At 48.0% G+C, this 24,821-nt stretch overlaps 1 protein-coding gene across 2 annotated transcripts in view; it reads left to right on the top strand.

The window, feature by feature from the left end:
• The window catches only part of LOC144607111 (beta-1,4-galactosyltransferase 2-like), a 45,261-nt gene extending 23,342 nt beyond the window's left edge, over nt 1-21,919 (top strand). For both annotated transcript variants that reach the window (XM_078423724.1, XM_078423723.1), the window contains exons 4-7: nt 2,332-2,519; nt 7,752-7,874; nt 17,025-17,129; nt 17,970-21,919. In XM_078423724.1, the coding sequence (XP_078279850.1) occupies nt 2,332-2,519; nt 7,752-7,874; nt 17,025-17,129; nt 17,970-18,105 (552 nt within the window). In that variant the 3' untranslated portion in view covers nt 18,106-21,919. The remainder of the gene's footprint in view (nt 1-2,331; nt 2,520-7,751; nt 7,875-17,024; nt 17,130-17,969) is intronic.
• The last annotated feature ends 2,902 nt before the right edge of the window (nt 21,920-24,821 follow it).

Below are 24,821 nucleotides of genomic sequence, written 5' to 3'. Positions count from 1 at the left end.
ATCGCTGATCGCCGCGGACACGGTCGGCCGAAGGGCCTGTTTCCGCGCTGTATCTCCAAACTAAACGTGGATTGCGGGCAAAAACATTTTGCAAGTGACATTAGTAATCTCCTCCCCGGCAATTTACGAGGATGTTGCCAGGAACTCGAGGGCCTGAGCTGTAGGGAGAGGTTGAGCAGGCTGGGAGCCTTGGAGCGCAGGAGGATGAGGGGTGATCTTATAGAGGTGTACAAAGTCACGAGAGGAATAGGTCGGGTAGACGCACAAAGTCTTTTAAGGGAATCGAGAACCAGAGGACTTATATTTGTGAGGGGGGGGGGGGGGGGAAGATTTAATAGGAACCTGAAGGGTGGTGGGTGCATGGAACAAGCTGCCAGAGAAGGTAGTTGAGGTTCACTATGTTTATGAAACATTTGGACAGTTCATGGATAGGACAGGTTTAGAGGGATATATGGGCCAAACATAGGCAAGCGGGACAAGGGGAAGGAGGCCTTGTAACATGTGTGGGCAAGTGGGTCTAGTGTAGATGGGACATGTTGGTCGGTGTTGGCAAGTTGGGCCAAAGGGCGTGTTTCTACACTGTATGACTCTGACTTTAATTAATAACAAGGATGTTAGAGTCAGAGAGTGTGGAAGCAGGCCCTTTGCCCCAACTTGCCCACACCGGCCAAAATGTCCCATCTACACTAGACCCACTTGCCCACACATGTTACAAGGCCTCCTCCCCCTCTTTAGGAAGAAGCAGAAATTTGATTTGTATTGATGACTGATCCATTTAGGAGGATTCCCTTCGGGTGTTCCCATTCCGCTGTGTATCAGCTGCGTTCCCTGTTTGCCCACAGCATACGGGCGAGAACATGTTGACATTTCCCAGTGGGAAGGCCTCTCAATGTTTATTTGTTAGAAAAATAGTGGGGCTGAAAATGAGCGATAGGGAGAGGTTGAGCAGGCGGGGGACGAGGTGTAATCCCATTCCTTGGAGCGCAGGAGGATGAGGTGTAATCTAATGGAGGTGTAGATAATCATGAGAGGAATAGATCGGGTAGATGCACAGAGTCTCTTACCCGGAGTAGGTGAATCAAGGACCAGAGGACATGAGTTTAAGGTGATGGGGAAAAGATTTAATAGGAATCTGAGGGGTAACTTTTTCCACACAAAGGGTGGTGGGTGTATGGAACAAGCTGCAGAAGGAGGTAGTTGAGGCAGGGACTATCCCAATGTTTAAGAAACAGTTAGACAGGTACATGGATAGGACAGGTTTGGAGGGATATAGACCAAAAGCAGGCAAGTGGGACTAGTGTAGCTGCGACATGTTGGCCAGTGTGGGCAAGTTGGGCCGAAGGGCCTGTTTCCACTCTGTATCACTCTATGTAGCCAAAGGCTCCTTGACATCCTCCTGAAGATTCAATGATACTTTATTGTCACATGTGCCGAGGTGCAGTGAAATGCTTTGTCTTGCCTACAGCCCAAATCTACAGCAGACCTCACCTGGGCAGTACACACGTTTCTGCCTTCTGTAAATTGTTCCTAGTGTCAAGGATAGAACTAGGGCACGGGGTGATCGCTGGCCGGCGCGGACTCGGAGGGCAAAGTGCCGGTTTGCATGCTGCATCACCAAACTAAAAACTAAACTGGTATGGCAGAGGTGTGGGGCTGTGGTAGTCCAGGTGTATTCAGTGAAGCTTTGTTGTCACACGCGCCTAGGTACAGTGAAATACTTTGCTTATGCATACAATACACAAAGTACACAAAGAATTGCCACGCTTCTGGCGTCAACAAAGTTACAAAAGTGTGAAAGAAGGAAGTGCAGACGCCGGTTTACACCGCCGATAGGCACAAAATGGTGGAGTAACTCAGCGGGACAGGCAGCATCTCTGGAGAGAAGGGATGGATGGGTGACGTTTCGGGTCGAGACCCTTCTTCAGACCGATCTGAAGAAGGATCTCGACCCGAAACGTCACCCATTCCTTCTCTCCAGAGATGCTGCCTGTCCCGTTGAGTTACTCCAGCATTTTGTGTCTTATCTTCAGAGTCACAAAAAGTTCCCATGAGAGCCCTGATGGTCCCCCTTTGTTGTCAGAAGTCCGTCTGCATCTGCGTGTCCTGTCCTCGGCCCGAACCCCTCTCCCCCTCGTAGCTGGCCTCTCCTCTCCGGCCCTTCGGCCTTCGTGACCTGGGGGGGAGGGGGGTTGCCTCCTGCTGCTGGCCTTGAAGGCACGGGACCCTCCACTGGTCCTCCTCCCACCGGGCCCTTTGTCCAGCGTCTGCCGGTGTCGCCGACTCCTCTTTCCGGTTGCCGTGGGCCGTTAACTATCTGTACTTTTACCTCAGGCTGGTGAGAACACGTTCAACCGAGCCAAGCTCCTCAACGTCGGGTTTGAAGAAGCGCTGAAAGAGAACGGTTACGACTGTTTCATATTCAGTGATGTTGATATTATACCCGAGAACGACAAGAACCTGTACCGCTGTGGCAACAACCCCCGACACTTGGCCAGTGCGATGGACAAGTTCAAATACCGGTACGTGACTGAACTCTGAATGTGGCTACTTATCTCTGTGTGCCCCCCTCCCCCCCCTTTATGCTCGCGCCCCCCCTCTGTACGTCCCCCCCTCTGTTCGCCCCCTCCCTCATGCAGTCCCCCTCTGTAAGCGCCCCCACCCCCTCTGTGCGTTCTCCACTCCGTCAGCCTACCCATTCTGAAGGATAAACAATCCCCACGACACCACAACAGGATCTCAGCGAGAGTTCTGGCTCTTTCTCTTTCCATGGAAGCCATCCAGCGTCTCCATGGAAGTTTCCATCGTCTCCAACTTATTCTTTGGCGCGGCACGGTGGCGCAGCGGTAGAGTTGCGGCTTTACAGCGCCGGAGACCGGGTTCGATCTTGACTGCGGGTGCTGTCAGTACAGGGTTTGTACGTTCTCCCCGTGACCTGCGTGGGGTTTTCTCCGGGTACTCCGGTTTCCTCCCACGCTCCAAAAAACGTGCGGGTTTGTAGGTTAATTGAGTTGGTACAATTGTAAATTCTCTCTAATGTGTGTCGGATAGTGTTAGTGTGCGTCGATCGCTGGTCGGCAGAGACTCACTGGGCCGAAGGGCCTGCTTCCGAGCCTGTATCGGTAAACTAAACTACATTTGTTTTCCCATCCCTGCGCCTGTTCTGATTTTGATTTTCTTCCTCTACAAATGATGGTAAGGGAAGAGATTAAAAAGTCCTGTAAAAAATTACAGGAAAGTGCTGTGAGGAAGGCAGCAGGTGTTAGTGGAGGCGGAAGAGTGAATGGGGAGAAAATGGTTGGAATGTTAAAAGGAGAGAGAAAGTGAAGACGTCTAGTGGTGGCATCTTGTTGAAGATAGAGGTGATTGTGAAGGATTTGGCCATGTTTTGTTCTAGTCTTTTCTTGCCTCCAGTTCCCCCCCCCCCCCCCCCCCCCACCTCTATTTTTCAGTCTGAAGAAGGGTTCCAACCCAAAACAGGCCCTTTGGCCCACGAGTCCGCGTCGACCAACGATCCCCGCACACTAACACTATCCTACACACTAGGGACAATTTACAATTCTAACTAAAGCCAATTAGCCAACAGATTTGCAGGTCCTTGGAATGTGGGAGTGGACCAGAGCGCCCGGAGAAAACCCATGGAGTCACGGGGAGAACGTGCAAACTCCATACAGACAGCACCCGTAGTCAGGATCAAACCCGGGCCTCTGGCACTGTGAGGCAGCAACTCTACCGCTGCGCTACCGTGCCACCCTCAGTGGATAATCCTAGTCCTGCAGTTACCAACAGTCACCACTTGGTGAGGGGCTATTGTTGTGGAGGATGGCTGTAGATGCATTAGACTGCATGACTTGGTCTCCTTTCCCCCCCCCCCCCTCATAGAGTCATACTGCACGGAAACAGGCCCTTCGGCCCACCTTGCCGACCAAGATACCCCATCTACACTCGTCCCACCTGCCCACGTTTGGCCCATATCCCTCTAAACCTGTTGTCTCCAAGCCCACACCCGGAGCAGTGAAGCTCTTTTCCCAGTGACATTAGTAGAGTGAGCAGTTTGCCTTCAATGACGAGTTTGCCTGCACAAACTCTACACCTCGTGCTGCACAGCTGTGCAAGGTTGAATCTATTTGTGTCGTTAAACATTCTCTTGAGGGGGTAATCGCTGTGGAATGCTGGAGCCATCCCTGGAGATTGGCTAACTGAAGGGCCGTGTTGTTAGAGTGCTGTCAGCAGACTGCAGACACGTGAATGATGGCGCTCGTGACTTTAACAGCACACAACACCCTAATGTGGTTTGAAATGGCAGGCATTTCCCCAGCCACTCAGATGCTCAAAGGAACAGGGCAAGAACATTGTACGTGGACAGAGGAATGTACAGAATATTATCAGAAGACCCTCTCACCACAAACTTTAGTTTAGAGGTACAGCTGGGAAACAGGCCCTTCGGCCCACCGAGTGCGCGCCGACCAGCGATCTCCGCACATTAACACTATCCTACGCCCACGCGGATAATTTACATTTATAGTGGAGCGGAGAGGAGAGGTGAGGTACTTGAAATTGGAGAAGTCAATGTTCATGCCTCGGGAAAAAAACTGCAGATGTTGGTTTAAATCGAAGGTAGACACAAAATGCTGGAATGACTCAGCGGGTCAGGCAGCATCTCTGGAGAGAAGGGACGGGTGACGTTTCCAGTCCGAAGAAGGGTCTCGACCCGAAACGTCACCCATTCCTTCTCTCCCGAGATGCTGCCTGAGCCACTGAGTGACTCCAGCATTTTGTGTCCGCCTTCAATGTTCATGCCGTTGGGTTGTGGGCTGCCCGAGTGGAACATGAGCGGCTGTTCCTCCTGTTTGCACGTGGCTTCACGCTGACTTTAGCTTTTTCTTTGATTGTTCAAATGTGTCGGTGAGCCGGCCCTTCTGTGCACTGGGATCAAACTAACTGAGGCCGGACCGGCGGCCGCGCTCCAAACCTTACGTGCGACCGCGCTCCGGCTTCACGTGCGACCGAGGCAGACGTTGGATTCATTGATCGTACAAGAGGATATGCAATTGGAGGAATGAGAGATGGTTTCTGAGAATCAGAAATGGGAGAGGGGCGGAATCTACAGGTGTGACAGAAATTAGTAGGCTGGGGGAGGAATTGAGTGCCAGTGAGCTTGCGGGATGATAAAATCAGCGTCTGTTTTGGGATAGTCTCTGCCTCACGGATGGGCCTCCCCAACCTCATTCTGTGGGTGAAATGGCCGGCGGGGCTCGAGCTGTTTGACTGCGTGAGGATGGTTTAGTTTAGTTTAGTTCATAGTCACGTCCACCCAGGTATGGTGAAAAGCTTTTGTCGCGTGCTAACCAGCCAGTGGAAAGACCAATAGAGTCATGCAGCGTGGAAACATGTCCAACTTGCCCCACACCGACCCAGCATGTCCCATCTGCACGTGTCCCACCTTCCTGCGTTTGGCCCATGTCCCTCTAAACTTGTCCTGTCTGTGTGCCTGTTTAATTGTTTCTTAAATGTTGCAATGGTCTCTGCCTCAACGGCCTCCTCTGGCAGCTCGCTCCATACACCCAGCGCCCTTTATGCAAAAAAAGCTACCCTCAGATTCTTATTAAATCTTTCCCTCATTCACCGTAAACCTTGATACGTGATTACGATCGAGCCATCCACAGTATACAGATACATGATAAAGATAATAATGTGAATAACGTTTAGTGCAGGGTAAAGTCCGAATAAGATAGTCAGGAGGTAGATCGTAGCACAACTGCTCTCTAGGTGTTGGTAAGATAGTTCAATTGCCTGATAACAGCTGGGAAGAAACTGTCCCTGAATATAGAGGTGTGTTTCTTCACACTTCTATATTTTTGCCTGATGGGAGAGGGGAGAGGAGGGAGTGGCTGGGATGTGACTTATCCTTGATTATGCTGCTGGCCTTGCCAGGGCAGCGTGAGGTGTAAATGGAGTCAATGGAAGGGAGATGGACACGAAAAGCTGGAGTAACTCAGACAGCATCTCTGGAGAAAAGGAATAGGTGACGTTTCGGGTCGAGACCCTTCTTCAGACTGAGAGTCAGGAGAGATGTAGACGGTGATGTAGAGAGATATCGAACAAATATCGAACTGGGCGGCACGGTGGCGCAGCGGTAGAGTTGCTGCCTTACAGCGAATGCAGCGCCGGAGACTCAGGTTCGATCCTGACTACGGGCGCCGTCTGTACGGAGTTTGTACGTTCTCCCCGTGACCTGCGTGGGTTTTCTCCGAGATCTTCGGTTTCCTCCCACACTCCAAAGACGTACAGGTATGTAGGTTAATTGACTGGGTAAATGTAAAAATTGTCCCTAGTGTGTGTAGGATAGTGTTAGTGTGCGGGGATCGCTGGGCGGCACGGATTCAGTGGGCCGAAGGGCCTGTTTCCGCGCTGTAGCTCTAAAAAAAGAATCTAAAAAATGAATATGAAAGATATGCAAAAAAGTAATGGATAAATGAAACAGGCCATTGTAAACGAGTACAGACAATGAGATTCAACAAAACGAGGGGGGGTGGGGGGGGGGAGTCACTCTACCCCACCACAGAAGGGGGAGGAGTTGGACTGTTTGATCGCCACAGGGAAAACGATCTGTCCTGCTTCTCGGTCGAACAAGTCTGTTAGAGGCAGATAACATGTTCCCAATGTTAGGGGAGTCCAGAACAAGGGGCCACAGTTTGAGAATAAGGGGTAGGCCATTTAGAACGGAGATGAGGAAGAACTTTTTCAGTCAGAGGGTGGTGAAGGTGTGGAATTCTCTGCCTCAGAAGGCAGTGGAGGCCAGTTCGTTGGATGCTTTCAAGAGAGAGCTGGATAGAGCTCTTGAGGATAGCGGAGTGAGGGGGTATGGGGAGAAGGCAGGAACGGGGTACTGATTGAGTGATCAGCCATGATCGCATTGAATGGCGGTGCTGGCTCGAAGGGCTGAATGGCCTACTCCTGCACCTATTGTCTATTGTCTATTGTCTATTGCTGAAGGTACTCCTCAGGTTGACCAGTGCGTCACAGAGGGGGTGAGCTGTATTGTCCAAGATGCTCCGCAGTTCGATGAGCATCCTCCCCTCCAAGACCCCACCTCCCATGTGTCCAACTCCGCCCCCAGGACGGAGCCAGCCTTCCTGATGAGTTTGTTGATCCTGTTGGCGTCTGCGGCCTTCACCCTGCTGCCCCAGCACACAACAGCAAAGAAGATGGCACCCGCTACCACCGATTGGTAGAACATCTGCAGCATCTTGCTGCAGACGTTGAAGGAGCGGAGACTTCTCAAAAGGTACAGCCGGCTCTGACCCTTCTTGTACAGCGCCTCAGCGTTCCCGGACCAGTCCAGTTTACTGTCCGGGTACACTCCAAGGTATTTGTACTCCTTGGTAAACTGCACATCCACGCCATGGATGGAGACAGGGGGACAGTATGATGCTCAGCTCATGCACGATTGAAGGACAGAGTAGACTCGATGGGCTGAATGGCCTAATTCTGCTCTTGGAACTTATCAACATATGAACATGAGTTGCTGCTGATTCTAATGGGGTTGTGAAATGAGGGTTGTAAGTTCACTGCTAAATGGTACATTCTGTTTAATCTTTCACCACTCTGTCTACTTATTTATAAAATGCATTCCAGCCGCCAGGCCAGCCGGTGGCTACTCACAGACGAGATTCCTCCCTGTATCACTGGAGGTTTTTACACTGATTGCCATCTAATGTACATATTTTTCCTGCTCTTCTCCCCTCACGCAGGCTGCCGTACAAGGGTTACTTTGGAGGGGTCGTGGCTTTTACGAAGGACCAGTATTTGAAGATAAATGGTTTCTCCAACAACTACTGGGGCTGGGGAACGGAAGACGATGACACGTACATGAGGTGAGAGGAACGAAACAGGTGTTCAAAGCTAAGTGTCGGAGCAGGACGTCGTGTCCACTCTCTGGGTCTTGCGCGCACCTTCGCTTTGCGCAATACGAAGGAAGGAACTGCAGACGCTGGTTTAAAACCGAGGATCGACACAAAAAGCTGGAGCAACTCAGCGGGACAGGCAGCATCTCCGGAGAGAAGGAATGGGCGACGTTTTGGGTCGAGACCCCTTCTTCAAGACTGAGAGTCAGGGGAGAGGCGAAACGAGAGATATAGACGATGATGTAGAGAGAGATATAGAACAAATGAATGAAAGATGTGCAAAAAAATGTAACGGTGATAAAGGAAACAGGCCATTGTTCGCTGTTTGCTGGGTGAGAACGTGAAGCTGGTGCGACTTGGCTGGGGGAGACAATAGGTGCAGGACTTAGGCCATTCGGCCCTTCGAGCCAGCACCGCCATTCACTGTGATCATGGCTGATCATCCACAATCAGTACCCTGTCCCTGCCATTCTCCCCATATCCATTGACTCCGTTATCTTTAAGAGCTCTATCTAACTCTCTCTTGAAAGCATCCAGATAATTGGCCTCCACTGCCTTCTGATGCAGAGAATTCCACAGATTCACAACTCTCTGAGTGAAAACATTTTCCCTCATCTCCGTTCTTAAATGGCCGACCCCTTATTCTAAAACTGTGGCCCCTGGTTCTGGAGGGAGGGATGGAGAGAGAGAGAGAGAGGTTACTTGAAGTTAGAGGAATCAATATTCATACCACTGGGCTTTGAGCTGCCCAAGCGAAATATGAGATGCTGTACCTCCAATTTGCGTTTGGCCTGTGTTGAGTAGCATCTTCTAAGCATTCTCTTTATAGTATTTCAGACGTTAAGACCGATGAAACTTGGTTTAGTCAGAAGGTCATTGCAGCAGTTATGAACATGAGCGTTGAATTTGTAGTTCTGGAGTGTGCTCGGGGTGTGATTTCAAGGCGATGGGTTCCACGCTCTCGATTCGAGATAGGAAAGCCATGGATTAAAGCTCCATCCGTGCTCTGGAGCAGTGAGCCAATTCTGATGCACTTGTGCCAGACCTGTGAGTGCCCACAGCAGAGTCCAAGAGTGTTTACTGTCATAACAGGCCTGTAAACGCAATACATATACTGTAGAAAGCATTTTGTCGGGAGGCATTGCAGCGTGGTTCAGGAGCTCGCAATATACAATATACACCGATCAGCCAAAACGAATGGGCGGCACAGTGCTAGAGTTGCTGCCTTACAGTGCTAGAGATCCAGGCTCCATCCTGACTGCGGGTGCTGTCTGTGCGGAGTTTGTGGGTTGTCTCTGTGAGCGCGTGGGATTTCTCCGGTTTCCTCCCACACTCCAAAGACGGGCGGGTTTGTAGGTTAATTGGCTTTATAAAATGGCCCGAAGTCTAGTACGCAAAAGTGGGATAACATAGAACTAGTGTGAGCGGGTCATATCATCATATATATACAGCCGGAAACAGGCCCTTTCGGCCCACCAAGTCCGTGCCGCCCAGCGATCCCCGTACATTAACACTATCCTACACCCACTAGGGACAATTTTTTTACATTTACCCAGCCAATTAACCTACATACCTGTACGTCTTTGGAGTGTGGGAGGAAACCGAAGATCTCGGAGAAAACCCACGCAGGTCACGGGGAGAACGTACAAACTCCTTACAGTGCAGCACCCGTCGTCAGGATCGAACCTGAGTCTCCGGCGCTGCATTCGCTGTAAAGCAGCAACTCTACCGCTGCGCTACCGTGCCGCCCACGTGTCATCGGTGATCGGCGTGGACTCGGAGGGCCGAAGGGCCTGTTTCCATGTTGTATCTCTAATCTAAACTAAAACAAAACTACAATGATAGATAAGCAACAGGTTTGGAGGCTTGGAAAACCAGTACGATTTTTTCCAACCTTTATGATTGCATTAATGGGAAGGAATCTGTTAAGTGAACCAACCATTTAAAATGAAAGGAAACTTTCTTGGGCACCTGCACTCTTTCACCCAGTTGGGATCAATGACTTGCTAGTTTTGGCTTGTATATTTGTCAAAACAAGCAGGGTATCCTTTTAACTTGTGGCATCCTTACTGGAAGGAGATTAAATAGCTTCCATTATTCACACCAGCCGGTCGGTAATCCCTGTGAAGGTTAGAATTTCTCTGTAACTCCTCCTGTACAAACTTTCACATGTCAAAGGCTTCTTTGTGAACCAGGGGAGGACTGTGGAGTTTAGAATGACTCTATACAAACCTCTAGGCTCATTTCCACCCACCGAGAAACAACAGAGATGGAACAGAATTGATGGCACTGAAACATACAGGTAGCAATTGCAACCTCCCTGATGCTGCTTGTAGGTTAATTGGATGTTTGTTCGTTAGTTTTTTTAGACTCAACGTGGAAACAGGCCCTTCGGTTTGCATCGATCCCCGCACACTAACACTATCCTACATCCTACACACACTAGAACGAATTTACAATTCTACCAAACCAATTAACCTACAAACCTGTACGTCATTGGAGTGTGGGAGGAAACCGGAGCACCCGGAAAAAACCCACGCAGGTCACGGAGAGAATGTACAAACTCCGTACAGACGGCACCCGTAGTCAGGATCGAATTTGTTTATTGTCACGTGTACCGAGGTACAGTGAAAATCTCCTGTTTTCCGTTCTAACTAGTCAGCGGAAAGACAATCGAGCCGTCCACAGTGTACAAGCACAGGATAAAGCGACTAATGTTTAGTGCAAGATAAAGTCCGATTAAAGATAGTCCGAGGGTTTCCAGTGAGGAAGGTAGTAGCTCAGGACTGCTCTCTTGTTGTTCATCGAATGATTCAGTTGCCTGATAATAGCTGGGAAGAAACTGCCCCTGAATCTGGAGGTGTGCATTTTCACACTTCTGTATCTCTTGCCTAATGGGAAAGGGACAAAGAGGGAGCAATAGACAATAGACAATATGTGCAGGAGGAGGCCATTCGGCCCTTCGAGCCAGCACCGCCATTCAATGTGATCATGGCTGATCATTCTCAATCAGTACCCCGTTCCTGCCTTCTCCCCATACCCTCTGACTCCGCTATCCTTAAGAGCTCTATCTAGCTCTCTCTCTTGAATGCATTCAGAGAATTGGCCTCCACTGCCTTCTGAGGCAGAGAATTCCACAGATTCACAACTCTCTGACTGAAAAAGTTTTTCCTTATCTCAGTTCTAAATGGCCTACCCCTTATTCTTAAACTGTGGCCCCTTGTTCTGGACTCCCCCAACGTTGGGAACATGTTTCCTGCCTCTAACGTGTCCAACCCCTTAATAATCTTATACGTTTCGATAAGATCTCCTGTCATCCTTCTAAATTCCAGTGTATACAAGTCTAGTCGCTCCAGTCTTTCAACATACGACAGTCCCGCCATTCTGGGAATTAACTTAGTAAACCTACGCTGCACGCCCTCAATAGCAAGAATATCCTTTCTCAAATTTGGAGACCAAAACTGCACACAGTACTCCAGGTGCGGTCTCACTAGGGCCCTGTACTACTGCAGAAGGACCTCTTTGCACCTATACTCAACTCCTCTTGTTATGAAGACCAACATTCCATTAGCTTTCTTCACTGCCTGCTGTACCTGCATGCTTCCTTTCAGTGACGCACTTTCTGCTCTTGCCACACTTGGTGGTAGACGACATGGGTTCGACAAGTGCTGTTAAAGTATCTTCAGCTGCAATTTGTCATGGACCAACCACATTGATGGGACGGGCAAGAAGGCACAACAACACCTCCACTTCCTGAGGAGACTGAGGAATTTCCGGCATGTCTCCAACGACCCTTACAAACACCGACAGATGCACCACGGACAGTATACTGTCACCAAATGCTGGAGTAACTCAGCGGGTCAGGCAGCATCTTGGGAGAGAAGGCATGGGTGACGTTTCGGGCCGAGACCCATCTTCAGACTGACCAGTCGAGATGCTGCCTGACCCGCTGAGTTACTTCAGCATTTTGTGTCTACCTTCGATTTAAACTAGCATCTGCAGCAGTTTTCTTCCTGCACGGAACACTGTAACGTTGCATCATAGCTTGGTTTTGGAAAAGCTCTGCCCAAGACCACAAGAAATTGAAGGGAGTTGTAGATGTGGTCCATTCTATTGCACAGACCTGACTTCCCAGCATTGACTCCATCTATACTTCTCGCTGCCTCAGAAAAGCAGCTCAACGCTAGAGTTGTCGCCTTGCAGCGCCAGAGACCAGGGTTCGATCCTGACTACCGGTGCTGACTGTGGAGTTTGTACATTGCTCCCGTGACGGCGTGGGTTTTCTCAGGGAGCTCCGGTTTCCTCCCACACTCCAGAGACGTGCAGGTTTGTCGGTAGATTAGCTTTTGTAAATTGTAAATTCTCCCCAGTGTGTTAGATAGTACTAGCTGCAGGGTGTCACAAAATGCTGGAGTAACTCAGCAGGTCAGGCAGCATCTAGGAGAGAAGGAATGGGTGACGTTTCGGGTCGAGACCCTTCTGCAGACTCCTCACACTCCAAAGACGTACAGGTATGTAGGTTAATTGGCTGGTAAATGTAAAAATTGTCCCTAGTGGGTGTAGGATAGTGTTAATGTACGGGGATCACTGGGCGGCACGGACTTGGAGGGCCGAAAAGGCCTGTTTCCGGCTGTATATATATGATATGATGATATGATACACAACTAGCTACAGGGTGATCGCTGGTCGGCGCGGACTTGGTGGGCCGAAGGGCCTGTTTCCACGCTTAAATTGCACTCCAGCTACTTCCCAGGGGTTCAGCCTGACTTTAAGAGGCAGGCGGCCCTGCTGGGCTTTTCTGCCTTTAGCATGAAACCCAGACCTCAACTCTCTCTCAGGGATTCAAAAGATCCTCTGATCTCATCAGAAGAGATGCAAGGCAGTTGCCCTCTGCCCAGCGAACATCCATCCCTCCAGCGGTATTATTAAATACCAATTAATTCCGAATAATCATTCTACTGTTTGTGGAGCTTGCCCGCATGGACAGGTTATCAAGAGATTTGACATAAGCTGCCGAAAATGCATTTAAAACAGGAGCTGCAATTCATAGAATTTGAAAGGCGAAGTTAAAAGAAGAATAGGTGTGGCACGGTGGCGCGGCGGTAGAGGTTCTGCCATACAGCGCCAGGGACCCGGGTTCCATCCTGACTACGGGTGCTGCCTGTACTGAGTCCCTGTGACCGCGTGGGTTTTCTCCGGGTGCTCCAGTTTCCTCCCACAATCCAAAGACGTACAAACTCCCGACAGACAGCACCTGCAGTCAGGATCTCTGATGCCGTTAGACAGCAACTCTACTGCTGCGCCGCCCCCTTGGATCTTACTGATCATAAGAAGAACACAGTGACAGCACCCTCAACCTTCTCACGACAGTTGTCAGGCCGTTGTGTCTGAAACTAAGGGGAGTAGGCAATTGGAGTTGGGATAGTAAGGGGTTGTAAACCATTCAGATTGGACGTGCACAGCAGAACCTCTTTCATTGCAATGGAAGATTGATTTGGGGGTTAAAATTGGAAGTCAGTCACCTCGGCTGGTTCTTGGTGGGCTTTCAACTGCTGATCGTTTGGGACTCAACCTTTGAATACAATTCCTTCCTTACCTTAATCTCCTCCAGCCCTATACTCCTCTGCTCAACTCTTAATTCAGACTGTATAATAATAATAATAATAATAATAATACATTACATTTATATAGCGCTTTTCATATACTCAAAGACGCTTTACAGGGATTTAGAGAACATAGGGAAGTGAATAAATAGATAAATAAGTAAACGAACAGTGAAAGGAGACAGAAGGTGGGGTGACCTTCAGTGGTTGAAGGCAGTACTGAACAGGTGAGACTTCTGTGATGTTTTGAATGTGGTGAGTGTGGAGGAGTCTCTGACGGTTTGAGGTAGTGAGTTCCATAGGGTGGGAGCAGCGATGGAGAAAGCCCTGTCCCCCCAGGATCTGAGTTTGGTCCGGATGTGGGGGGATAGGAGATTGGCAGCAGCAGAGCGGAGGGTGCAGGTGGGAGTGTGCCTGTGGAGGAGGTCGGTCAGGTAGGATGGGGCCAGGTTATGGAGGGCTTTGTAGGTCATGAGGAGCATTTTGTACTGGATTCTCTGGGGGATGGGGAGCCAGTGGAGTTTGTAAAGGACGGGGGTGATATGGTCACGGATTGGGGTGTGGGTGAGTAGACGGGCAGCGGAGTTTTGAATGTATTGAAGTTTACTGATGATTTTTGAGGGTGCGCCATAGAGGAGGCTGTTGCAGTAGTCCAGACGGGAGGTGATGAAGGCGTGGTGAGGGTTTCTGCAGCTGTGGAGGAGAGGCATGGACGGAGACGGGCAATGTTTTTGAGGTGGAAGAAGGCTGTCTTTGTGATGTGTTTGATGTGTTTGTCGAAGGAGAGGGTTTGATCAAATATGATTCTGTCTCCTTTCTCTGTTCGTTTACTTATTTACTTATTTATCTATTTATTCATTTCCCTATGTTCTCTAAATCTCTGTAAAGCGTCTTTGAGTATATGAAAAGCGCTATATAAATATAATGCATTATTATTATTATTATTATTATGATTCCAAGATTCCGGATGTGAGGGGAGGTGGATACTGGGAGACCCTCAATATTGAGGATGAAGTTTTGGGTGAATTTGGTGAGCGTTTTTGGACCAATGATGATGATTTCAGATTTGTTGCAGTTGAGTTTGAGGAAATTTGATTGAAGCCAAGATTTTATTTCAGTGATGCAGTTTGTCAGTGTAGAGTGTGTGGTGGTGGAGATTGACTTGGTGGAGATGAGGAGCTGGATATCATCGGCGAAGCAGTGGAAGTTGAGACCATGACGGCGGATTAATTGACCAAGGGGGAACAGGTAGAGGATGAAGAGGAGGGGGCCAAGGACTGAGCCTTGGGGGACACCTTGGGGGAGGGGAGCGGTGGGGGATTTACAGTTGTTAATGGAGATGAACTGGTGCCTGTCAGAGAGGTAAGATTTGAACCAGGATAGGGCTGTGCCGGTGATGTTAAAGGAGGTTTCAAGTCGGGTGAGGAGAGTGGAGTGATTTATGGTGTCAAAGGCGGCACTGAGGTCAAGTAGGATGAGGATGTTGAGGTTGCCAGCGTCGGAAGAGAGGAAAAGGTCGTTTGTGATTTTGAGGAGCGCAGTTTCAGTACAGTGGTTGGAGCGGAATCCGGATTGGAAAGTTTCATACAGGTTATCATATCATATATATACAGCTGGAAACAGGCCTTTTTCGGCCCTCCAAGTCCGTGCCGCCCAGTGATCCCCTTACATTAACACTATCCTACACCCACGTTCCAAAACTTTGGACAGAAAGGGTAGGTTGGAGATTGGTCTGAAGTTGTTTGGGGTGTCAGGGTTGAGACCAGGTTTTTTCAGAATGGGGGTGACAGCAGCGATTTTGAGGGATGGCGGGACGATGCCAGTGGACAGGGAGGAGTTTATTGTTGCAGTGATAAGTGGAGAGAGAGCAGGAAGGCAGGCCTTGACAAAGCTGGAGGGGATGCGGTCCAGAGAGCAGGTGGCAGTTTTTATTCCTGTGAAGAGGTCAGAGAGGTCGGTGGTGGAGACTGGGGAGAACTGAGGCAGGGTTTGACAGGATAAGGGGGGCAGGTGGTTTGAGGGGGAGCAGGTGTGTTGGTGGTTAAGGTGCTGTAGATGTTGTCTATTTTGCTTTGGAAGAATGAAAGGAAAGTGGTGCATTTGTCAACTGTGAATGATTGGGAGATGGTGTCCAGGGGGCTGAGGAGTTTGTTTATTGTAGAGAAGAGTGTTTTTGGGTTTCCGGAGCCAGAGTGAATTATTTGAGAGTAGTAGGTGGAGTGGGCACGGGAGAGGGCATCTTTGTAGTGCTGCAGGTGGTCTTTGTAGGCTTGGGAGTGAATTGTGAGACCTGTTTTGTTGCGGAGTCTTTCAAGTTGGCGGGCATGAGTTTTCATCATGCGGAGTTCAGGGGTAAACCAGGGAGCAGAGTGGGTGAAGGAAACTGTTTGGTTTTTATAGGTGCAAGCTGGTCGAGGCAGGAGGAGAGAGTATGGTTGTAGTAGTCAGTGAGGTCAGAGGGGCTGTGGAGGTCAACGAAGGGAGAGGCGGACATTATTTCAGAGAGGGAGGATGAGAGCGAGGTAGGTGAAACAGAGTTCAGCTTACGGAAGTTGATTTTGCGTTTTTGCCTTGGAGCTGGGGTGGGAATGTTGACAGACATGGTGATGGCTAAGTGATCAGAGAGGGTGGGGTCGGAGCCAGAGAGGTGATGTAGATTTAGTCCAGTGGAGCAGACAAGGTCCAGAATGTGCCCACGGTTATGGGTGGGAAAATTTACGTGTTGAGTGAGGTTAAAGCAGTTGAGTATTTCAGTGAAGTCAGCGGTCAATAAGTGTCCCTGATTGCAATCTCTCTCCCAGCGGTCAATGTGCCTTCAGCTGCCAAGGTCCAAAGTCTATGAATTCTTTCTCTGAGTCTTTCAAACTCTCTTTCCTTTAGTTTAGTTTATTGTCGCGTGAAAAGCTTTTTTTGTTGCGTGTAATCCAGTCAACGGAAAGACCTTACACGGTGTTGTGAATCTGTGGAATTCTCTGCCAAGAGTTGTGAATCTGTGCAATTCTCTGCCACAGAAGGCAGTGGAGGCCAATTCACTGGATGTTTTCAAGAGAGAGTTAGATATAGCTCTTAGGGCTAAAGGAATCAAGGGATATGGGGGAAAAGCAGGAACGGGGTACTGATTCTGGATGATCAGCCGTGATCATATTGCATGGCGGTGTAGGCTCGAAGGGCCGAATGGCCTACTCCTGCACCTATTTTTCTATGATTACAATCGAGCCGTCCACAGTGTCGAGATCTGCTTTTGAAGTAGAGGTTTAAAAGAGTGGAGCAATTATAATGCATGATTGTAGATCCGCTTCTGGGAATCAGCACGCAGGGAGTCTGGCTTGTGTGTCATAAGCTGATCCTTAAAGACTTTGACCAAGCTTTGGATTAAGAGTTCTCTGTCTCCCAGTGTAGCCTGTTCAGAGATTTCTGTTTGATAATTGCTCCTGGGATATTTTGCAATATTGAAACAAGTTGTTTATGTTATGCGTCATGCCTTGTATTAAGGAAGTGTCTTTGCTTTAAATCTTAGGGTCACGTTGAATGGGATGACTGTTGATCGTCCCGATAACCAAATCGGCCGAACTAAAATGATACGACATGAAAGAGACAAAGGAAATGAAGTGAACGAGAAAAAGTGAGTCAATAGCAGTGACGTTGTGTGTTGAAGCAGTCAACGTGAACACGGTCAAAAGTCAAATAGTGGGACTCGTGATTGAGCCAATGTCTCGGGTTAATGAGTTATTTCCTGGAGTCATGGAGTTATTCAGCATGGAACAGTTCTAGGTTTCTGGTAGCATTCCATTCTAGCCTTTCCAGTAAAAGGCATCATCTTAAGGTTGCATAGGAAGGAACTGCAGATAAGACACGAAATGCTGGAGTAACTCAGCGGGACAGGCAGCATCTCTGGAGAGAAGGAATGGGTGACGTTTCGGGTCAAGACCCTTCTTCAGAAAGATCAGTCTGAAGAAGGGGCTCGACCCGGAACGTCACCCATTCCTTCTCTCCAGAGATGTTGCCTGTCCCGCTGAGTTACTCCAGCATTTTGTGTATATCTTCTTAAGGTTCTTGGATTGATCTCACATGGAGAAAGCACCACTTATTGTCTTATTATGGTCATAACAGTGACGTCCATGTGGAGTTATGAAAAATAAACCTTGCATTGTCTCAAAAGAACTCCAATGGTCTTATGGTGAAAATCAGTGTATTGAGAGATAACAGCGTGGGTGAGAAGGCAATTCTGTAAAGGAAATGCTTCAAAACATTTGTGAATTCAAAACATTTGTGAATTCGGGGCACTCTTTGGGTTAGTTCGACTAGTGTAGATGGGACATGTTGGCCGGTTGGGCCGAAGGGCCTGTTTCCATGCTGTAGGACTCTATGACTCTTGCTATAAGTGGGTGGGACCATCTAAATGCATGAATAAAACCTTCAAAGTCAGGGTCTTAACTACCTTTTTTTTCTTCTGTGTTTCCAGTTATGTTGTTTATAACAGGATGAAGTTTACAAGGCATCATGATGGCCACAAATCCCTAAAATATTCAGTCATCAAGTTGGACAGAAGGCCACTTTTCACCAAGATCACAGTCGACATTGGGAAGCCTCCATCGTAGAAAAGTGAAAATGTGCCTTCACCACCTTCACCACTGTCCTGAGTGGAATCAACCAAAGAAATGTGTGTCTGATCTCTCGGACTACCCGTTCACACATTTAAAAAACACTAATGACACCCCCGTGCTAAATGGCTCCAGTCTCCTCGCCTGTTCCATCTCTTGCTTCTGTAAATTTGAGGGAAGGAGCTAATGAAATGGGGTTTGCCACATCCAGTCCTTGAGCAGAGAGAGAGGGTTCCTAACGTCATTCAGTAATAAGAATAGAGAGAGAATGCGACTGAAAGGAATAATCTCTCGCTCCTGACTCGGAACGATATATCTTGCATTGATTCTGCCCTCCTTCATTTTCCATATGTTCTCTGCTTCTGTGGATGGAAAGCGAGGAATCGATCTGACTGCAGGCTGCTGGGAGGGTAACATCTTACAGGGAAGCACCCCCTTCCTTATAGTTCCTCCCCCGCCTGTATCGGGCTAGTATCCCAAGTCTGCCAAGGAGGGAGGTTAACTTTTAGTCCCTCTCAGAGTCTTTATAAACTCTCAGGTATGACTCGTGTGGATTTTTTTTATTTTGCTAATTGACCATTTTATTTTATTCCCCCCCCCCCCCCCCCGTGTGTGCCATAATCTCATAGTCGGCACGCGGGATCGGTTCTGCTGATGGTAGGGAGCTGTTGTCTCCTGCATTTTGAACGGGTTATCCACTATGCCCCCCATTCTCCCCCCCCCTCATATGATCACAGCCCCCCCTCACCCCCACCCCTACATTTCAGCATTGTCCAAAGTGACCTTGGCTGTTGCATCCACCACACTGGTGCTCTCTGTCAATCTGCAGAGGCTCCATATCTATAAAAGGTGCTGATGATTTACACGGGGAGGGGGTGGGGGTTGGGGAGGGGGGGTGGTAAATGCTCCACAGGCACCTAGTTATCCCTCAGCTCTTCACCCAAGTGCCCATTTGTACCACGCGAGGCTCAAGAGTAGTGTGACTCCGGCGATGGACAACTTATGGGAGACTCCAGCCTCGACTGGAGCGTTGAGACGCGGGCTTTGCAAGATGAAGACCGCCGCTTAGGAATTGAGAGAAGGGGACCCGAATGGAATTTCCTCCACTTGTCGAGACAGAGCAACACGGAACACAATCAAGTTTAACCATCTCGGTAAATGAGCAAGCATTGATCCCATGATCTTATTCATCTTTCGTGCTCAGACTTAGACTGGGCGGTCGGTGATTGTTATCGGACGAGCGATCTCCTTGAAACGAGCCCTATTTTTATATGATACGTTGTGCAACTTTTTATTCCATGTTTACAAGCGCATTCTGTCAATGACATGGTGTCCACAATCATGAAACTCGTAAATCTCTGCTTTGCATTTCTTTCTTTACCATCCCCAGCTTCTTTTTTTTTAAGGTTTGCTGGTGCACCTCGCCTTTTAACTGGGGGCGGGGAGTGGGGATTGAATGTTGGGATTGTTTTTAGCCCTCGTATATGGTCTTATGAGTGCAACATCGTTCACACGACTTCCAGTTCATTATCGAGGGGGTGGGGGGAGAAAAACTTTGGGGAGGGGTGCTGGCGATGGATAGCATTGTGAAAGAAAGATCTGTTGCTTTCTGAGTTGTTGAACTCTTCATAACCTTTTTTTAAAAGAAAAGTAACAATTGTAAATGAACCAAAGATCACTGCAAAAATGTATAAATTAAAATTACTTGTGAAATGGAACAATATTTATTTATATGTACAACAGAGTGAGGAAGCTGAAACTCTGCAGGTTTTTTTAATGGTAATTGTATCATGCATATTATGGGAGATGTGTGAAATCTATTTTTAATGGACTTTTTATTCCATTTGGTTCTTTGGATTTTTTTCGTGGTTCCAGTATCTGATGAATTTTGGGCTTTTGAGATAGTATAACGGGAGGTTTTGTCCCGGCTGGATTAGCATTCATCCGCGTGCAGCATTTTATGAAATGTTCCATTTTCTGAGCCCACTCGCCATGCGGCCTTGGCTCTTTAAACCGGTGAGTAGCTCTTCAAACAAAGTAGCTCGGCCATGTCGAAAAGGAAAGGTCAACCTCCATTTCCCCGTCTACGCTTTCAGAGGCGAGAACCATAAGAGACTCTCTGCAGGAGAAGGAATGTTCCTGACACGAATACTCACGGAGTAAAGCTGGAGTAACTCAGCGGGTCAGGCAGCATCTCTGGGGAAAAGGAATGGGTGACGTTTCGGGTCGAGACCCTTTTTCAGACTGAGAGTCAGGGGAGAGGGAAACGAAAGATGCAGACGGCGATTATAAAGAGATATAGTTAAATGAATGAAAGGTATGCAAAAAATGTAAATCCTCGAGGTTTTGTTTCCGTTCGTGTTCCTGGCAAACTGTTGACCAAACTTACTTTCACAGCCACGTACCTTTACTTAGCCAATGTCTCCAATGATTTCCGGTTGAATTTCCACACTTCACGTTTTTCAGATCCGCCAGGATCTACAGGTATGTTCATGGTATTATTTTCTTGTATTTACACAATTGTGCCACAATTTACTTCATCCTCTGCCACATTCGATGGTTCAGGCAAAGATTTTTTCTCTTGTCTGGGATCACCGATTGCAGATTTCATCAGTTCTTGAATTCTAATACTCCTCTGAATTTACCTCTCTTCACTTTCCTCTGACCTCATCGCTTCTCTTTCAGTCTTACTCCTAGCAATGTTTTTGCTATCTCTTCTAATCTTGAACGATCTGTCCTCAGCATAGGTCTCAGCGTAATCCCTCTAACTCTTCATCTCAATGATTTCCCAGCCCAACGTGAGTTTTCTCCCACTGCCTTCAACCCTATGTTGATTTATTTCCCCGAGAATCTTCATCCCAGACGGCGTGGGTTCTACCTCTTAGCTTCAGAATTCCCAATTGCACCTGAACCACGTCTCTCTGGTCTCTTACCGTTTCTAGATCTATTCATTGCAAATCATTGGTGTGACGTTGACTTTCATAATTTTCCCCACTGTCTTTACTTCTGAACGCACAACCCGCCACATGCTATAGAAACACGCCAACGTTGTCATCAAAGCTGCTGACAAAGGTAGTGGTTGAGCTCTGCCTCTCAGAGGCCGAATGGCAGCTCCATGACCGTCCTCTGGACCAAGACCCACCGCTGAGTCTGAAGAAGGGTCTCAACCCGAAACGTCACCCATTCCTTCTCTCCAGAGATGCTGCCTGTCCCGCTGAGTTACTCCAGCATTTTGTGTCTTCCTTCGAGCATCAGACCATTGTCTCCTAGGCGGTCACTGGAGAACAGCCCGTAACTTCCCTAATCCTGCGGCAGCCCCTCCTACCTTCTCCCAAGATCCACAGGTGGGACCATACTGGTAGACCATTTCCGTCTGTTCTTGTTCGCTACATGAATTAACCTGAGAACAAGAAAAAAATTGATGTTGCCAGTGAGAGGGTGTAGCGCCTTCCTTTTCTGTCACCCAATTACCAAATTCAGTGGAATCAAGGTGATTTCTGACCTTTCATTAACCTTCTCCTGTCTAATCTCCCAAGCAAGGCTGTGGAGGCCTAGTCAATGGATATTTTTAAGGCAGAGATAAATTCTTGATTGGTATGGGTGTCAAGGGTTATGGGGAGAAGGCAGGAGAATGTGGTTGAGAGGGGAAGATAGATCAGCCATGATTGAATGGCGGAGTAGTCTTGATAGGCCGAAAGGCTTAATTCTGCTCCTATCGCTTATGAACTTTTTCTGCCTTACCATCTTTTGGCCTCCAGAGAGACATCAAGGAATTAATACCAAACTGGGGGTCTTTGAATAAACACAGAGATTTCTATCTCATCGATCTAGACTCTTTGTTTTTATTACACATTTCAATTTGGTGTTGAAATATGTAACTTTGTTTAAAACAGAAATTATTTAGTTTAGATGTACAGTGTGGAAACAGGCCCTTCGGCCTACTGAAAGCGTGCCGACCAGCGATCACCCATCCACTAGTTCTACCCTACACACTAGGGGAAAGTTACAGAGGCTGATTAACCTACAAACCCATACGGCTTTGGAATGTTGGAGGAAACCGGAGCACCTGGTGGAAACCCACGGGGAGAACGTGCAAACTCCGTACAGACGGAATCTGCGGTCAGCATCGATCCCGGGTCTCTGGCGCTTCAAGGCAGCAACTCTACCACTGCGCCACCTTGCATCCTATTGTTAACATTGCAATTGGTTTGGAACCTAGAGAGAACCTCCTGTCCTCGAGTTTGGGACCCAACTATCTTGGAATCTACACATACTTGCAGTGTGTAAGTCAATAGACAATAGGTGCAGGAGGAGGCCATTCGGCCCTTCGAGCCAGCACCGCCATTCAATGTGATCATGGCTGATCATTCTCAATCAGTACCTCGTTCCTGCCTTCTCCCCATACCCCCTGACGCCGCTATCCTTACGAGCTCTATCTAGCTCTCTCTTGAATGCATTCAGAGAATTGGCCTCCACTGCCTTCTGAGGCAGAGAATTCCACAGATTCACAACTCTCTGATTGAAAAAGTTTTTCCTCATCTCAGTTCTAAATGGCCTACCCCTTATTCTTAAACTGTGACCCCTTGTTCTGGACTCCCCCAACATTGGGAACATGTTTCCTGCCTCTAACGTGTCCAACCCTTTAATAATCTTATACGTTTCGATAAGATCTCCTCTCATCCTTCTAAAGTACTAAGTATCAGTCTGTGCTCAGAACATGGGAAGATCAGAGCTACCATCATGATGGATGTGAATCATATGTTTTGATGAATAATGCAAATTGTCTCTTTTTTTCTCGCTAATGAAAGAAAAGTGTTATCCTTTGCTGAGGAAACATTTTCAAAGAGAATTTGATTAAAATTTGATGAGTTGTGGATTCTCTGTATAAAATGGGCAGTTAAGTGGAAAGATCTGAATGAACTTACTGAACACAGTGTGAGGTGGGAAAGGGCATTTGTGAGGGGGTTGACTGATGTTTGCAACTGCTGCCAAGCCAATGAAAACTAAAGACTTGAAAACCTGCCTGACAGAAACTACATGTAATTAGAGATCACTGCCCACACTGGCAAAAATGTTCCAAGAAACTTATGCTTCCTCATGCAAAAATCAGGTAGACACAAAATGCTGGAGTAATTCAGCAGGTCAGGCAGCATCTCAGGACAGAAGGAATGGGTGACGTTTTGGGTCGAGACCCTTCTTCAGACTGCAAACGTCACACTCCACTGGCGAAAATGCAAGATATTAGAAAATGTACAGATGAACAGAAGAAAGCCATAGCAAAAACACAAAGAGCTGCAGAAACTCAGCTGGTATTAGTTTAGTTGATTGTCACGTGTACCGAGTTTCAGTGAAAAGCTTTTGTTTTGCGCTAACCAGTCAACGGAAAGACAATAGACAATAGGTGCAGGAGTAGGCCATTCAGCCCTTCGAGCCAGCACCGCCATTCAATGTGATCATGGCTGATCACTCTCAATCAGTACCCCGTTCCTGCCTTCTCCCCATACCCCCTCACTCCGCTATCCTTAAGAGCTCTATCCAGCTCTCTCTTGAAAGCATCCAACGAACTGGCCTCCACTGCCTTCTGAGGCAGAGAATTCCACACCTGGACGATGCATGTAACTCAAATTTCACTGCACCTTAATTGGCACATGTGACAATAAACTGACCTTGATTACAATCGAGCCATTTACAGTGTATAGATACATGTTTAGTGCTAGATAAAGCCAGTGAAGTCCAATCAAAGATAGTCCAAGGGTCTCCAATCAGATAAATCGAGGGTATTTATTCACAAAATGCTGGAGTAACTCAGCAGGTCAGGCAGCATCCCAGGAGAGAAGGAATGGGTGACGTTTCGGGTCGAGACCCTTCTTCAGTCCAGCATCTGCAGTTATTTTCTTATACTACCAATCAGATAAATGGTAGTTCAGGACTGCTCTCGAGTTATGGTAGGATGGTTCAGTTACCTGATATCAGCTGGGAAGAAACTGTCCCTGAATCTGGAGGTGTGCGTTTTCACACTTCTATACCTTTTGCCCGATGGGAGAGGGGAGAAGAGAGAGTGGCTAGGGTGTGATTCATCCTTGATTTTGCTGCTGACCTTGCTGAGGCAGGGCGAGGTATAATTGGAGTCAGGCAGCATTTGTGGAGAGAATGGGCAGGCGATGTTTTGGGTCAGCACCCTTCATCAGTCTGACTTGAAGATCGCTTGCCCATTCCCTTCACAGATGCTGCCTGACCTGCTGAGTTACTCCAGCGCTTTGTGTTTTGCACACGATTCCGGTCTCTGCAGTTCCTTGCGTCTAAAAGAAAGCCATGTTTGAGTTGTGTGAGTGCATCCTGGCTCAACAATGATCGAATGGTAAGTCAGACTTTACAATAACAATGATTCAATGATACTTTATTGTCACACTTACCTAGTGAAATTGTTTTTGCATACATTACACGTAGTACGTAAAGAATCATCAGGCAGCATCTGTGGAAAGAATGGACAGGCGATGTTTTGGGTCAGCACCCTTCATCGAAACATGTAAGATTATTACGGGGTTGTACACGTTAGAGGCAGGAAACATGTTCCCAATGTTGGGGGTGTCCAGAACCAGGGGCCACAGTTTAAGAATAAGGGGTAGCCATTTTTTCAGTCAGAGAGTTGTAAATCTGTGGAATTCTCTGCCTCAGAAGGCAGTGGAGGCCGATTCTCTGAATGCATTCAAGAG

This window comes from Rhinoraja longicauda, chromosome 28, assembly GCF_053455715.1.
Source record: "Rhinoraja longicauda isolate Sanriku21f chromosome 28, sRhiLon1.1, whole genome shotgun sequence".
Classification (NCBI taxonomy): Eukaryota; Metazoa; Chordata; class Chondrichthyes; order Rajiformes; family Arhynchobatidae; genus Rhinoraja; species Rhinoraja longicauda.
Note: the sequence above shows the minus strand (reverse complement) of the source record. Positions and strands in the feature narration are given on the sequence as shown.